A 16,450-nucleotide genomic window follows, 5' to 3' on the forward strand; every position below is an offset into this window, starting at 1 on the left:
TGTGCAAGACACTCGGTTGTGGCACTTCCCCAGTGTGTAGCGTTTGCTACAGGTCGGGTAAACTTTGCCGCGGGCGCAATGCGAAGCATCGCAACCATGGCATGTAGGCACCCCTGTCCACTGCCAACTGCAGCTTAAGGAGGCCACTTGGTGGGTGGCAAAAACACAGTTCAACTGCACATTTTTGCCCCCCCCCACACATTTAAATGAAGCCGTGTAGTCCTATTCCCCAAAGATAACAGCTAAAATATCAATCCTTGATAGAAAATATGAAACAGCGCTGGCAGCATATTTTATTCAATACACATCATGGTGATTAGTGCCATATAAATCAACGTGTTTGTGCCTAATAAAATCAAAAATGCAACAAAATTATATATAATATAAGCACTTTATAGATTTGTGCCTGGCGCTCCAAATCAAAAGGACTGATGACGCCCCGGAGGAGGGGCGAAACGCGTCGACGCACTTCCGGTTCACGTTAGCCATTGACGCAATTTCCGCCTCCGTGGAACGCACGCCTTACAGCGGCGAACTCGGATGTTTTCACTGATGCCCGTTTTTGCCAGATATCCTATAAATGGCGCCTTTACCGCGCCTGATAACTTATTTTAGCGGTATTTCACGATGAGCTTTTTCTCTACTCCCACATCTATGGAGTGTGGCGTATCCTGTTATAAAGTACCCTCTTAGAAGAGTTTTTTGAGGAACCGTCCTACACATCCCCAGATCAATAGGTCACTGCCTTTTTTGACCCCAGACTGTGAAGCTGAGTGGGGGTCACCGAAGGGGGGGGGTCATCGAAGGGGGGGGGGTCACCGAAGGGGGGGGTCACCTCACACTTTGCAAAGTTTGGAGCACTATTGCACTTTTTTCATATAAGCACTTTATAGATTTGTGCATATTATATTGTCATACAGAATCAAAATGCAGAATCAAATGGAGATATGTGAACCGGCTGCATAGAGATTGTCAACCCAGCCTGATCGGGATTTGTTGTTTTTTTTTTTTTTTATACCAAAAGACATGTAGCAGATATGCCCCAAATTGATGAATAAATTTGTTTTTTTTTTTGTTTTTTTATTGCATATGTTTTATAACAGAAAGAAAAAAAAAAAAAAAAAAAAAAAAAAAAAAAGGATTATAAAATATATATATATATATATATATATATATATATATATATATATATATATATATATATATATATATATACATGCATACACACAAACATATATATATAATATCTTTATTTTTTTATAGATATAAATATATCTATAAAAAAAGATTATATTATATAATATAATATATATATATATAGTCTCTATCATTTTTTATAGATAGATAGAGATATATATATATATATATATATATATATATATATATATAAAAAAAGATAATATATATATCTATAAAAAAATGATAGAGATAATATATATATATATATATATATATATATATATATATATATATATATATATATATATATATATATATATAAATAAAATCTTTTTTTATAGATATATTTATAAAAAATAAAGATATTATATGTATATATATATATATATATATATATATATATATATATATATATATATATATATATATATATATATATATATATATATATATATATAATTTTTTTTTTTTATATAGATGTATATCTATAAAAAAAAAAAATAAATAAACATGCATAGCGCCTGCTGAGCACAACCTATCCGAATGAACGGGGCAGCTCTGTAAGCGCCACCGCAACCATGTGCAGTGCATGCAATTGTGGCGTGCTGGAGCGCGGCGGCCAGGAGGAGATACAACCAGAGAACAAAGCTAGTGTGGACAAAGTCCCCGGGCCCCATTCATGCCTGTGCGTGCGGAACATCAGGCGTTTGTTTTTATGCGCTATTTCGTGCCACACACATAGGGTGGCCCCTTTGCCTCAATGGGCTGCCATATGCACGACAAACGTGGAAAGGTCGCTACGTAGCAGTTTGAGCTTCACGTTTTTTGTTTTTTTTTTTAACCATGCGTTTGTCTTTTTTTTGGCCGCACCAAAAAAAAATGCGCATCTGCTTGGCACGCTATTAACGATAAATTCCATGACTCGTTTCTTAAACAAGCACGAAAACCAGCGCGCTGTAATCACACGCATTGCACACAGGGGTGACACCACTCGCAGAGCAGCCTCATTGACACAACAGGGTCGTCCTCGGTGAGCGTATTGCGTGTTTACGAATACAAAGACAGTGCGTGTCGCGCTTGCGGTGCCATTCCATGTTAAACCAACCTGAACGCGCCAAGCAGATGCAGGTTTTTCTGCAGAGAAGCATCAAAATGTACGAAGCTTAATGGTCAAAAAGCTACATGGGCTAATTTGATGCGTTTGTCGTGCATTGAAACAAAAGGACTGCCCTGTGCGTGTAGCTTGAGAATGTGAACACAAAAAAAAAAACCAAAAAAAAAAAACCAAGCAATTCAAGTGTGAATGGGGCCTTCGTCTGCGATCGCTGATTATTCTGATTACATTAGTATCCTTACAGCAAGGCTTATCCAGTCTTCTGTACTCTCACCCCATCTAGTGGCCACACTTGGTATTTCCCCAAAAATTTATGAATGACGATTATTATTATGTTTACTATTATTATCACTTTTATTAAACTATTTTATGACTTTTACTAGTATTTTTTTTTATCATTATTACTATTATTTTATTGTTTTAAATTACTATTATTTTATTATTACTACTATTATTATTTCTTTTATGACTTTTATTATTATTTTTTTACTTTTATTATTATATTATATTACCATTACTTCTATTATTATTACTATTATTTATTTTATTACTTTATTATTTTTACTACTATTTTTGTTACTTCTATAATTATTTTTTATTAATTGTATCATTATTTTTATTACTATTCTTTTTTATTACTTTTATCATCATTTTTTTGTTATTCCTATTATTATTATTTTTATTTATTATTACTATTTCTTTTAGTACTTCTTTTATTATTATTTATTATTGCTATTACATTACTTTTGATTATTACTAATATTAGTAATATTTATTTTATTATTTCTTTTATTACTGCTATTATTTATTTTATGTGTATTATTACATTTACTGTTATTTTATTACTTTTATTATTACTACTAGAATTATTTTTTATTATTATTACTATTCTTTTTTATTACTTGTATTATTATTATTTTTATTATTATTACTATTATTTCTCCTTTTATTATTACTGTTATTATTTGTATTATTACTATTATTATTTCTCCTTTTATTATTACTGTTATTATTTGTATTACTTTTATTATTATTCAGGGTGAATGCTGTCACTCTCTCCTTACACAGCAGTGGTCTGGAACAGTCTCTGGTAACCTAAAACACACCACTCCTAAAAACAGTACAAACTACGCTCTGTACATCCACATCCAGTCTATAGCTCACAATGGTGGTCTCTAATGCCGCGTACACACGGTCGGACTTTTCGTCTACAAAAGTCCGACAGCCTGTCCGACATACTTCCAACGTACCTTCGGCGGACTTGCGGCAGACTTTCTTACGAACGGACTTGCCTACACACGACCACACAAAAGTCCGACGGATTCGTACGTGATGACGTACACCGGACTAAAATAAGGAAGTTGATAGCCAGTAGCCAATAGCTGCCCTAGCATGGGTTTTTGTCCGTCGGACTAGCACACAGACGAGCGGATTTCGGGGTCCGTCGTACTTACGACGTAAAGATTTGAAGCATGTTTCAAATCTAAAGTCCGTCGGATTTGAGGCTAAAAAAGTCTGCTGAAAGTCCGGAGAAGCCCACACACGAACGGATTACCAGCCAGCTTTAGTCCGTCAGCGTCCGTTGGACTTTTGTAGACGAAAAGTCCGACCGTGTGTACGCGGCACAACAGTCTCTGGTAATCTGGACCAGGCCACACCTCACCTGTAACCCGCCCCATTCTGCTTATACTGTACCATGGTGGTCTCTAACAGTCTCTGGCAAGCTAGGACTAGACAAAAACCGCCCTCTGAAAATCCACATCCCAATGTCCTGTGCACAATGGTGGTCTCTAACAGTCTCTGGTAACCTGGAACAGGCCCCCACCTAACCTGTAACCACCGCATTCTGCTTGTAGTCTACAATAGTGGTCTCTGACAGTCTCCGGTAACCGGAAATCACACATCCTACTCCCCATGTCCTGATCACACCAGTCATATCTAACAGTCTCTGGTCATTTTGCACAAGCTACACCTGAACTGTACAAAATTAAGTATTGTCCATCCACATCCCCGAGTCCTGTCCACAACAGCGGGATCGAACAATCTCTTATTGTACAGCCACATCTTCCCATCTTCATTTATAATTCACAGTGGAAGTCTCTAACAGTCTCTGAAAACTAGAAAAATCCCACACTGCACATCCACATCCCCGAGGCCTGTCCATAATAGTGGGATCCAGCAGTCTCTGGTGATCCTGAGTAAGTAAACCCCAAGCAGTACAGATCACACAACGCATAACCACACCCCCATGTCCTGTCCACAATGGAGGGATCTAACAGTCTCTGGTGACCTGGAAACAGACCACACCCACAAATAATACTATGGACATCCACACTGTAGCATCCTGTCTGTAGTTCGATAATGACGATCTCTAGCAGTCTCTGGTAACGGGGATTTGGACAAATCACACACTGCAAATCCACATCCCCGATTCCTGTTAACAATATTAGGATCTAACAGTCTCTGGTAATCCTGGGCAAGTTAAACCCTAAGCAGTACAGATCACACAATGCACATCCACACCCCCATGTCCTATTTGTAACCGCAGGATCTAACAGTCTCTGGTCATCTTGAACAAGCTACACCTCAAATGTACACATCACACACTGTCCATCCATGTCCCTGAGATCGGGATCTAACAGTCTCCAGTGACACAGAACAGACCACACCCAAAAAATACAAACCTCACACTTTAAACCCACATTGTCACATCCCGTCTATAGTTTACAATGGGAGTCTCTAGCAGTCTCTGGTAACCTGGAGCCAATCACACCCTGTCCATCCTAATCCCAGAGTCCTGTTCACAATAGCGGGATCTAACAGTCTCTGGTGACCCAGAACAGACCACACCCAAAGAATACAAATCACACTTTGTACATACACATTGACATGCATGGGGGTCTCTAACAGTCTCTGGTAACTTGGAGCTAGATACATCACACACCGCCCATCCACATCCCCGAGTCCTGTCCACAATGGCGGGATCTGACAGTCTCTTGCTGTACATTCACATCCTCAAATCCTGTCTATAGTTCAGTAACGGTGATCTCTAACAGTCTCTGGTAACCTAGAGATAGACAAATCACACATTGCCCATCCACATCCCCGAGTCCTGTGCACAATAGTGGGATCTAACAGTCTCTAGTAACCTGGAACAGGCCACACCCAAACTTGTAACCACCATACCCTACTTATAGTCTACAATTGTGATCTCTAACAGTCTCAGGTAGCCTGGAGATAGACAAATCACACACTGCCCATCCACATCCCCTAGTCCTGTGCACCATAGCGGGATCTAACAGTCTCCTGTACATCCAAATCTTCCCATCCTATCTAGAATTCACAGCGATGATTTCTAGCAGTCTCTGGTAATCCTGAACAAGCTACATGTATATATAGTGTACAAATCACACACCGGCCGTCCACATCCCCGAGTCCTGCGCACAATGGTGGGCTGTAACAGTCTCTTGTTGTAAATCCACATCCACGAATCCTGTCTATTAATTCACAATGGCGATCTCTAGCAGTCTCTGGTAACCTGGAACGAGACAAACCACGTGCTGCCCATCCACATCCTCGAGTCCTGTCAACAATAGTGGGATCTAGCAGTCTCTGGTAATCTAATCTGTACAGATGACGTGTGGTCTATCCACATCATGGGATCTAACAGTCTCCGATGCTTTAGAACAGACCACACCCAAATAATAAAAATTTCACTGTGTACATCCACATTGCCACGCTTTGTTTATAGTTCACAATGACGATCTCTAACAGTCACTGGTAACCCGGAAATCAGACAAATCACACACCGCCCATCCACATCACAGTGTGCACATTGCAGTGGGATCCAACAGTCTCTTGTTGTACATCCAGGTCTTCCCATCCTATTTATAATTCACATTGATGATCTCTAACAGTCTCCAGTCACCCAGCACAGATCACAGCCAAGCAGTCCCAACCACACTCTGTACAGTCACCTCCCTGCATCCTATTTATGGCTCACAGTGATGATCTCTAGCAGTCTCTGGTAACCTGGAATTCAGACAAATCCCACACGGTCCATCCACACCCCAGAGTCCTGTTCAAAACAGAGGGATCCAACAGTCTCTTGATGTACATCTACATCCTTGAATCCTGCCTATAGTTCACAATGACGATCTCTAAGCAGTCACTGGTAACCTGGAACTCAAAACAAATCACACACCGCCCATCCACATCACTGAGTCCCGTGCACACAGCAGCGGGATCTAACAGTCTCGTCATCCATCCACTTCTTCCCACCCTATCTATAAATTCACAGTGATGATCTCTAGCAGTCTCCGGTAACCTGGAACTAGGAAAACCACTCACTGCATAGAACACATCCTCGTATCCACTTCACAATGGTGGGATCTAACAGTCTCTGGTAACCCAGAAAAGGCCACGACTGAGAACATTACCAATCCCACACACACAGTCCATGCCCATCCCCGAGTCCTCTGCACATAGCTGGATCTAACAGTCTCTGATCACCCAGCCAGAACAGACCGCACCGAAGTGCTAATGGTCTCTAGCAATCTCTGGTCACCCAGAACAGATCTCTAGCAGTCTCTGGTAACCTGGAACTCAAATCCCACACTGTCCATCCACATCTCAGAATCCTGTTCAAAACAGAGGGATCTAACAGTCTCTTGCCGTACATCCACAGCTTTGAATCCTTTCTATAGTTCACAATGATGATCTCTAACAGTCTCTGGTCACCCAGAAAAAGACCACAACGGTAACCAGTACCGATCCCACACACAGTCCATGCCCATCCCAGAGTCCTCTGCACATAGCTGGATCTAACAGTCTCTGGTCACCCAGCCAGAACAGACCGCACCTAAGTACTATGATCTCTAGCAGTCTCTGGTCACCCAGAACAGACCACACCCAAGTGCTAATGATCTCTAGCAATCTCTGGTAACCCGGAACTCAAACAAATCCCACACCGCCCATCCATGTCACTGAGTCCAGCAGCGGGATCTAACAGTCTCTTGTCATTACACCCACATCTTCCCATCTTGTCTATAATACACGTTCATGATCTCTAGCAGTCGCCGGTCACCCAGAAAAAGGCCACAACGGTAACCAGTACCGATCCCACACACTGTCCATCCACATCCCTGAGTCCTCTGCACATAGCTGGATCTAACAGTCTCTGGTCACCCAGCCAGATCAGACTAAACCTAAGTACTATGATCTCTAGCAGTCTCTGGTCACCCTGGAACAGACCACACCTAAGTGCTAATGATGTCTAGCAATCTCTGGTCACCCAGAACAGATCTCTAGCAGTCTCTGTTAACCTGGAACTCAGACAAATCCCAAACTGTCCATCCACATCCCAGAGTCCTGTTCAAATCAGAGGGATCCAACAGTTTCTGGTAAGCCTGAAAAGGCCACAACTGAGAACATTACCAATCCCACACACACAGTCCATGCCCATCCCCGAGTCCTCTGCACATAGCTGGATCTAACAGTCTCTGGTCACCCAGCCAGAACAGATCACACCGAAGTGTTAATGATTTCTAGCAGTCTCTGGTAACCTGGAACTCAGACAAATCCCACACGGTCCATCCACATCCCAGAGTCCTGTTCAAATCAGAGGGATCCAACGGTCTCTTGCCGCACATCCACAGCCTTGAACCCTTTCTATAGTTCACAATGACGATCTCTAATAGTCTCTGGTCACCAACTCAGACAAATCCCACACGGCCCATCCACATCACTGAGTCCTGTACACACAACAGCGGGATCTAACAGTCTCTTGTCATTACACCCACATCTTATCTATAATACACGGTGATGATCTCCAGCAGTCTCCGGTCACCCACAAAAAGGCCACAACGGTAACCAGTACCGATCCCACACACACAGTCCATCCACATCCCCGAAGTCCTCTGCACATAGCTGGATCTAACAGTCTCTGATCACCCAGCCAGAACAGACCGCACCGAAGTGCTAATGGTCTCTAGCAATCTCTGGTCACCCAGAACAGATCTCTAGCAGTCTCTGGTAACCTGGAACTCAGACAAATCCCACACTGTCCATCCACATCTCAGAATCCTGTTCAAAACAGAGGGATCTAACAGTCTCTTGCCGTACATCCACAGCTTTGAATCCTTTCTATAGTTCACAATGATGATCACTAACAGTCTCTGGTCACCCAGAAAAAGACCACAACGGTAACCAGTACCGATCCCACACACAGTCCATGCCCATCCCAGAGTCCTCTGCACATAGCTGGATCTAACAGTCTCTGGTCACCCAGCCAGAACAGACCGCACCTAAGTACTATGATCTCTAGCAGTCTCTGGTCACCCAGAACAGACCACACCCAAGTGCTAATGATCTCTAGCAATCTCTGGTAACCCGGAACTCAAACAAATCCCACACCGCCCATCCACGTCACTGAGTCCAGCAGCGGGATCTAACAGTCTCTTGTCATTACACCCACATCTTCCCATCTTGTCTATAATACACGGTCATGATCTCTAGCAGTCGCCGGTCACCCAGAAAAAGGCCACAACGGTAACCAGTACCGATCCCACACACTGTCCATCCACATCCCTGAGTCCTCTGCACATAGCCGGATCTAACAGTCTCTGGTCACCCAGCCAGATCAGACCACACCTAAGTACTATGATCTCTAGCAGTCTCTGGTCACCACGGAACAGACCACACCTAAGTGCTAATGATGTCTAGCAATCTCTGGTCACCCAGAACAGATCTCTAGCAGTCTCTGGTAACCTGGAACTCAGACAAATCCCAAACTGTCCATCCACATCCCAGAGTCCTGTTCAAATCAGAGGGATCCAACAGTTTCTGGTAAGCCTGAAAAGGCCACAACTGAGAACATTACCAATCCCACACACACAGTCCATGCCCATCCCCGAGTCCTCTGCACATAGCTGGATCTAACAGTCTCTGGTCACCCAGCCAGAACAGATCACACCTAAGTGTTAATGATCTCTAGCAGTCTCTGGTAACCTGGAACTCAGACAAATCCCACACGGTCCATCCACACCCCAGAGTCCTGTTCAAAACCGAGGGATCCAACGGTCTCTTGCCGCACATCCACAGCCTTGAATCCTTTCTATAGTTCACAATGACGATCTCTAATAGTCTCTGGTCACCCGGAACTCAGACAAATCACACACCGCCCATCCATATCACTGAGTCCTGTACACACAACAGCGGGATCTAACAGTCTCTTGTCATTACACCCACATCTTATCTATAATACACGGTGATGATCTCCAGCAGTCTCTGGTCACCCACAAAAAGGCCACAACGGTAACCAGTACCGATCCCACACACACAGTCCATCCACATCCCCGGAGTCCTCTGCACATAGCCGGATCTAACAGTCTCTAGTCACCCCGGAACAGATCACACCTTGTTGCTGATGATCTCTATCAGTCTCTGGTGATCTGGGCTCGCCCTGTACACACAGCAGTGGGATGAATGAATGAATGATTTGTAAAGCGCTGCAAATGCGAGCTGAATCGCCTCAAGGCGCTGGATCTAACAGTCTCTTGTCATTACATCCACATCTTCCCGTCTTATCTATAATACAAAGTGATGATCTCTATCAGTCTCTGGTGGTCTCTGGCCTCCCCTGTACACACACATCAGTGGGATCATCTCACAGCCTCTCCCCATCCTATGGTATGGCCCACAGTGCTGATCTCTAGCAGTCTCTGGTGTATAGGATGGAGGTCAGGCTGTCTGCTCTGGTGGGAGGAGCTTAGTACAGGACTGCACACACGGTGTCCGGAGGGGGGCGGGCACCCTCTACAGGTGTAAAACATAGCCGGCCACGCCCCCCGTAGGGTACAGAGTTGTCAGGGGGCGGGGCGCTGACGTAACGCAGGGTCTGTGGGCTGAGAAGCGAAGGGGCGTGGCGGGCAGGGGGTCACATGACTGCACTTACCGGGGAGGGGGGGGGGGAAGAGGCTGTGATCACCGGCGGAGACTCCACGCACTGGGCGCCGCCATACCGCTCGCACCGCGCATGCTCCTCGCGAGGACCCACAGCGGGTGACGTCACCGGCACTTCTAAACGCCCCCCCTCCACTTCTTGCGATGTGGCTCCGCTCCTCCCACTGGCACTGTCAGGCTCCTCCCACTCACCTGGGGGCAGGGAGGGCATAAGGAGGACGCGGACTGGCAGAGCCCGGATGTAAAGGGCGTGTCAGTGAGGGAAGGGGAGGGCACGCACTGGTTCCACCTCCAATCATCACTACCTCATGCCAACCTCTGCCCAGGGGCGTGTCCACCGCGAGGCCTTGGGCGGCATGTTTTAGGGAGGGGCCGCCTCTTGGGCGGCGTTTTTCAGGGAGCCCCGCCCACGGGGGGCGGACTCAGTCTGGCGGGTGGAGCCTGACACAGTCCCCCCCCACTAGGAGAAGAGATAGGAAGGAGAGAGAGAGATTGGGGCACATCATGAAATACCTTAGAGCAGGGGTCTCAAACTGGCGGCTCTCCAGCTGTTGCGGAACTACAAGTCCCATCATGCCTCTGCCTGTGGGAGTCATGCTTGTAACTGTCAGCCTTGCAATGCCTCATGGGACTTGTAGTTTCTTAACAGCTGGAGGGATTGAGACCCCTGGGGCTTAGAAGGAAGCCCCTGCACTGACGAGGGGAGCTGACATGACCCCCCCACCTCCCCAGCGTTTCTTCCAGGTTCGCAGGCTCTGGCACTGTGAGGTCACGATGACGTCACACGCGGGAGCCCTCGGCTCTGAGAAGAAGCTCTTTCGTTCCGGTGTTCTGCCAAATTCTCCAACCACGTCACTTTCGGTGAGAGATTACAGCAATCATTGGAGATTTAGACAACCTGGCTGTTTTCACAGAACATTGCGTAGTCCGCCCGCTAGTAACCAACAACATGGCCGCCTCCAAGATGGCAACAACGTTTTTGTTTTTTTCTCCTTACCCAGTGTTTTCCCAAAACCAGCGAACTTGTCCTGTTACCGTAACTGTATACACTGTTCTGCGAAAACAGCTAAGTCGTCTAAACCTCCAAATATTGCTGAAATCTCTCGCCGGAAGTGACGTGGTTGGAGATTTCAGCGAGTTGGAGTTTTCAGCAGAACACCGGCACGATACGCCGAGCCTTCAGAGCGCATGTGCCTCTGACGTGCAGGGTGCAATTCTCCTAAACAGTGCTCGTTTAGGAGATATTAAGTCTAACTACAGGTAAGTCTAAGTAAAAATTACAAAGCTGGGTATACAACTGCTTTAACTCCTCCCAATCCCCTTCTGATCTGTCTATCTCCCTATTTCCTCCTTATGATCTCCTGATCTGCCGATCTCCTTATTTGCCAATAATCTCCTCCTTATGATCTTCTGATCTCTTCCCAATATCCTCCCGATCCCCTCTTCATTCCTAAACTCCTTATTTCCTCCTAAACTTCTGATCTCCTTATTTCCTCCTGTTCTCCTTATGATCTCCCAATTTGCTCCCAATCATCTCCTGATCTGCCAATCTCCTTATTTCCTCCCAATCTCCTCATTGTGATCTCCTCCCAATAACCTCCTGATCTGCCAATGTTCTTATTTCTTCCAGATCTCCTCATTCTGATCTGCTGATCTCCTTATTTCCTCCTGATCTCCTACCAATAACATCCTGATCTGCCAATTCTGATCTCTTCATTCTGATCTCCTTATTTCCTTCTGATCTACTTATTTCCTCCTGATCTCCTCCTTATGATCTGCTGATCTCCTGATTCCCTCTCAATCTGTTCCCGACTCCCTCTCGATCTCCTCCGGATTCCCTCCCGCTCTCTTCCTGATCTCCTCCTTATGATCTCCTGATTTCTTCTCAATATCCTCCCGATTTCCTCCTGATCTCCTTCCTATCCCCTCCTTATTTCCTCCTAAACTTCTCCTGATCTCCTTATTTCCTCCCGTTTTCCTCCTTATGATCTCCTGATCTGCTCCCAATCATCTCCTGATCTGCCAATCTCCTTATTTCCTCCCGATCTCATTATGATCTCTCCCCAATAACCTCCTGATCTGCCAATGTTCTTATTTCTTCCAGATCTCCTCATTCTGATCTGCTGATCTCCTTATTTCCCCCTGATCTACCAATAACCTCCTGATCTGCCAATTCTGATCTCTTCATTCTGATCTCTTCATTCTGATCTCCTTATTTCCTCCTGATCTCCTTATTTCCTCCTGATCTCCTCCTTATGATCTGCTGATCTCCTGATTCCCTCTCAATCTGTTCCCGACTCCCTCTCGATCTCCTCCCGATTCCCTCCCGCTCTCCTCCTGATCTCCTCCTTATGATCTCCTGATTTCTTCTCAATATCCTCCCGATTTCCTCCTGATCTCCTTCCTATCCCCTCCTTATTTCCTCCTAAACTTCTGATCTCCTTATTTCCTCCCGTTCTCCTCCTTATGATCTCCTGATCTGCTCCCAATCATCTCCTGATCTGCCAATCTCCTTATTTCCTCCCAATCTCCTCATTATGATCTCCTCCCAATAACCTCCTGATCTGCCAATGTCCTTATTTCCTCCAGATCTCCTCATTCTGGTCTGCTGATCTCCTTATTTCCTCCTGATCTCCTCCCAATAACCTCCTGATCTGCCAATGTCCTTATTTCCTCTTGATCTCTTATTTCTGATCTCCTTATTTCCTCCTGACCTCCTCCTTATGATCTGCTGATCTCCTGATTCCCTCTCGATCTCTTCCCGATTCCCTCTCTATCTCTTCCCGATTCCCTCTCTATCACTTCCTGATTTCCCTCTCAATCTCCCGATTCCCTCTCGATCTCCTCCCGATTCCCTCCTGCTCTCCTCCCGATCTGCCAATCTCCTTATTTCCTCCTGATCTCCTCCTTATGATCTCCTGATTTCTTCTCAATATCCTCCCGATTTCCTCCTGATCTCCTTCCTATCCCCTCCTTATTTCCTCCTAAATTCCTCCTGACCTTCCACTGATCTCCTCCCGGCCTCCTCCTAATTTCCTCTTTATCTCCTCTTGATCACCTCCTTATCTCACAGCTAATGCAACCAGAGGAACAGGAGAGCCCAAGACCACATTAACCCTTTCGCTGTCTGAGCTGTTTTTTTATTCTTTTGTACACATTTGAAAAAAAATCATTTTAGGCCTGAAGATTATATATTATGAGTGCTTACGTCAGCACACTGCTTCCTCCAGTCTGGAACTTCCGATATCAGATATTACACTCCATATATTGTAAGAACCAGGCGAGACTAGCTCAGTTACAAGACTGCAACATGGAACTGTCACAGGTGTGAGGCAGAGGTCTTGGGCCCTCTGTCAAGTTGTCAGCGCTTCAGCTGGAGTCGTTTCTGGTAACTCCACAGATGCTGCTGTTGTTGCTGGGCAGAGCGCAGTGATGTTTGGCCCTGATGCCAGCTCTTCTGGAGGCTCACCGGGTTGTCCTTCCTCAGCAGAGAAGTCTATTAAATCCCCAGTCTCTGGAACTGGTGTTTGGGGATAGAGGTTCACCATCTCCTGTCCGTAGAACTCAGAAGATGTTATCGGTGCTGGGCAGAGGTTAGCAGAGCTCTGTCCTGTTGTCAGTACTTCTGCTTTGGAGACAGCAATATCTGGAGTTTCCACTGCCTATTCTCTGGCATGCTGCTGAACGTGTTCTAGCAGTTTCCTGTATGCCCTTTCCAGATGCTGTTCCTTCCTTAGCAAATATTCCAGGTCCGGTTTAAATGCTGAGACCCCTGCAAGACTGAGCATAGCCTCTCTATAATCTCGCAGGTCCTCAAGGGTAGGTTCTCCTTCATTGCCTAACACAAAACCATCTGTAAGGCTCTCCCACAGTAATCCAGGGCCGCCAAGGTCATATCCCTCCAGAGAGCATTCTGTTGTCTCCCCTAAATATTCCTGCTCTGCGTGTCATTGCAGAGCCCAATAATGATTGTCCAGCTTTATCTCCTGTCCAACTCAGACATCCATTGGTCCTGGGGCCGCTCTCCCAGGAATGTTATCCATAACTCCTGTTGGACACTGGCTTGTTGCTCTGGGGTTGGAAAGCACTTGCACTGTTGCATACCAGCGACCTGGAGGGCTCCAATCCAATGCCCCCCTCAAATCTGCTGCCTGAGCTCCAGGTATTTATCCGCAGACACAGTCCTGGAGTATGCTAAAAGGATGATCAGCAGCAGCCCCGGGAATGCTGATGCCAGATCCATATCTCCACTGGGGTGACCGAAGTCTGCTATCCTGATTTTGGATCCAGGTGGAGGTTTGGATGACCCAGACTGCAGGAAGCATCCCACTGCTGCCACCAAATGTGACGGTCTCCAGATACCCTGTTGGGTATTTCCGCCAAGAAGCTGCTTCCCAAGTCCTGGAACACGAGCCCAAAGGATCTGGCTATAGAAACCCCAAGAAACAGACACCAGTCTTGGAGTGCACTAGAATAAGAACTGCTTTATTTGAGAAACACACACTGAATCTATACAGAAAACCATCAGATAAGGGCTACTCCCATTAGCTCACACAATGGTCACTTTAGACAGTAGAGCAAATCCTATTATCATGACAATGACTACCCCAGAAAGTCCGGTTCCCCCCATAGGACTAACCTATGCATAAGAAGCCAAAAGCAATTAGTGACCAGCTAGGTCTGGATAACTTAAGAACACATTAAAACACAGAGTTCTCCAGGCAATGGTTCTCCTACAGCCCAAAGTCCGTGACACACCCAAATGCCGGTAGCAGTCGCATTTTCCAGTGTGTTTCCCACACAACAAAATGAGTGAACAAAGAACAAAACCATGGAGGGGACTTTGTAGGCATCAATAACCATCAACAATTGTATAAAAAATTACAGTTTTATTGAAACATGCCTTAAAATATCACAAAGAGTGAAATACAGTATATTGGTATAAAAAAAGGACATAACCTGTTACCCCAAATCTGCCACAAGGGTGGCGAGGCCCAGTGGTAACCCCTACGTGTTTCAACTCGAGTCTTCTTCAGGGAAATCTGGTGGACAGAGATTGTGTTGAATGCTATAGAGAATATATCCATATAAGAACTAGGGATGAGCTTCGTGTTCGAGTCGAACATCGTCTGTTCAACCGTTCGCCGAATTGCAAACGATATGGGCTGTTTGCGCCAAATTCGTGTGGCGCGTCACGGCCCATAATTCACTGCGGCGTCGCAGTGCATTGCTGGCTGATGATTGGCCAAGCATGCACTTTGACCCGCATGCTTGGCCAATCACAGCACCGTCTGGACAGAAAGCCGTAATTGGCCAAAGCCAAGGAGGCTTTGGCCAATTATGGCTCAGGGGATTTAGTACACGCCTCACACTATATAAGGCCGCCTGCACGGCGGCCCTGTGTAGTGTATTCAGGCGTTCATAGAAAGAGAGAGACAGACAGTGTCATCTGATTTAAGTTAGATAGATTAGGCAGGACAGTCAGTCAGTTAGCTGCACTTGCAGTGTATTGTGTATATATATGCATCCCAGGTGTTTTATATATATATATATATATATATATATATATACAGTATATATACACTGTATTCAGTTTAGCTAGATCCGTTCCTGGTATCTTGCTACTGACAGGCAGGCTTGTGTTGTTACAGTATTTACAGCTACCTGAAGAAAATTGCTGGTGTGCTTTTGATCCTATTAGTACCACAGTCAGGCAGCTAGACTATTTACAGTTAGTGTAGTGCGTCCTCCTCACAGTGTTCAGCTAAAGCTACAAGTTAATGTACTGCATCCTCTGAACAGTGTTCAGCTAAAGCTACAAGTTAGTGTAGTGCACAGTGTTCAGCTAAACAGCTATTTACACTTAGTGTAGTGCGTCCTCCTCACAGTGTTCAGCTAAAGCTACAAGTTAATGTACTGCATCCTCTGAACAGTGTTCAGCTAAAGCTACAAGTTAGTGTAGTGCACAGTGTTCAGCTAAACAGCTATTTACAGTTAGTGTAGTGCGTCCTCCTCACAGTGTTCAGCTAAAACTACAAGTTAGTGTAGTGCATCCTCCTCACAGCTAAAACTACAAGTTAATGTAGTGCGACCTCTGCACAGTGTTCAGCTAAAGCTACAAGTTAGTGTAGTGCGTCCTCCTCTCAGTGTTCAGCTAAAGCTACAAGTTAGTGTACTGCATCCTCTGAACAGTGT

At 45.1% G+C, this 16,450-nt stretch overlaps 1 protein-coding gene across 5 annotated transcripts in view; it reads right to left on the reverse strand.

Annotated features, from left to right (window-relative positions):
- Window positions 1-10,561, reverse strand: part of LOC141139103 (uncharacterized) — a 106,646-nt gene extending 96,085 nt beyond the window's left edge. For 2 of the 5 annotated variants that reach the window (XM_073624915.1, XM_073624919.1), the window contains exon 1: window positions 5,709-6,841. In XM_073624915.1, the coding sequence (XP_073481016.1) occupies window positions 5,709-5,777 (69 nt within the window). In that variant the 5' untranslated portion in view covers window positions 5,778-6,841. Of the gene's footprint in view, window positions 1-5,708; window positions 6,844-10,447 lie in introns of those variants that run through there. The other 3 variants (XM_073624920.1, XM_073624916.1, XM_073624914.1) reach the window with 3 other exon arrangements.
- Between the last annotated feature and the right edge of the window lie 5,889 nt (window positions 10,562-16,450).

This window comes from Aquarana catesbeiana, linkage group LG04, assembly GCF_042186555.1.
Source record: "Aquarana catesbeiana isolate 2022-GZ linkage group LG04, ASM4218655v1, whole genome shotgun sequence".
NCBI classification, from domain to species: Eukaryota; Metazoa; Chordata; class Amphibia; order Anura; family Ranidae; genus Aquarana; species Aquarana catesbeiana.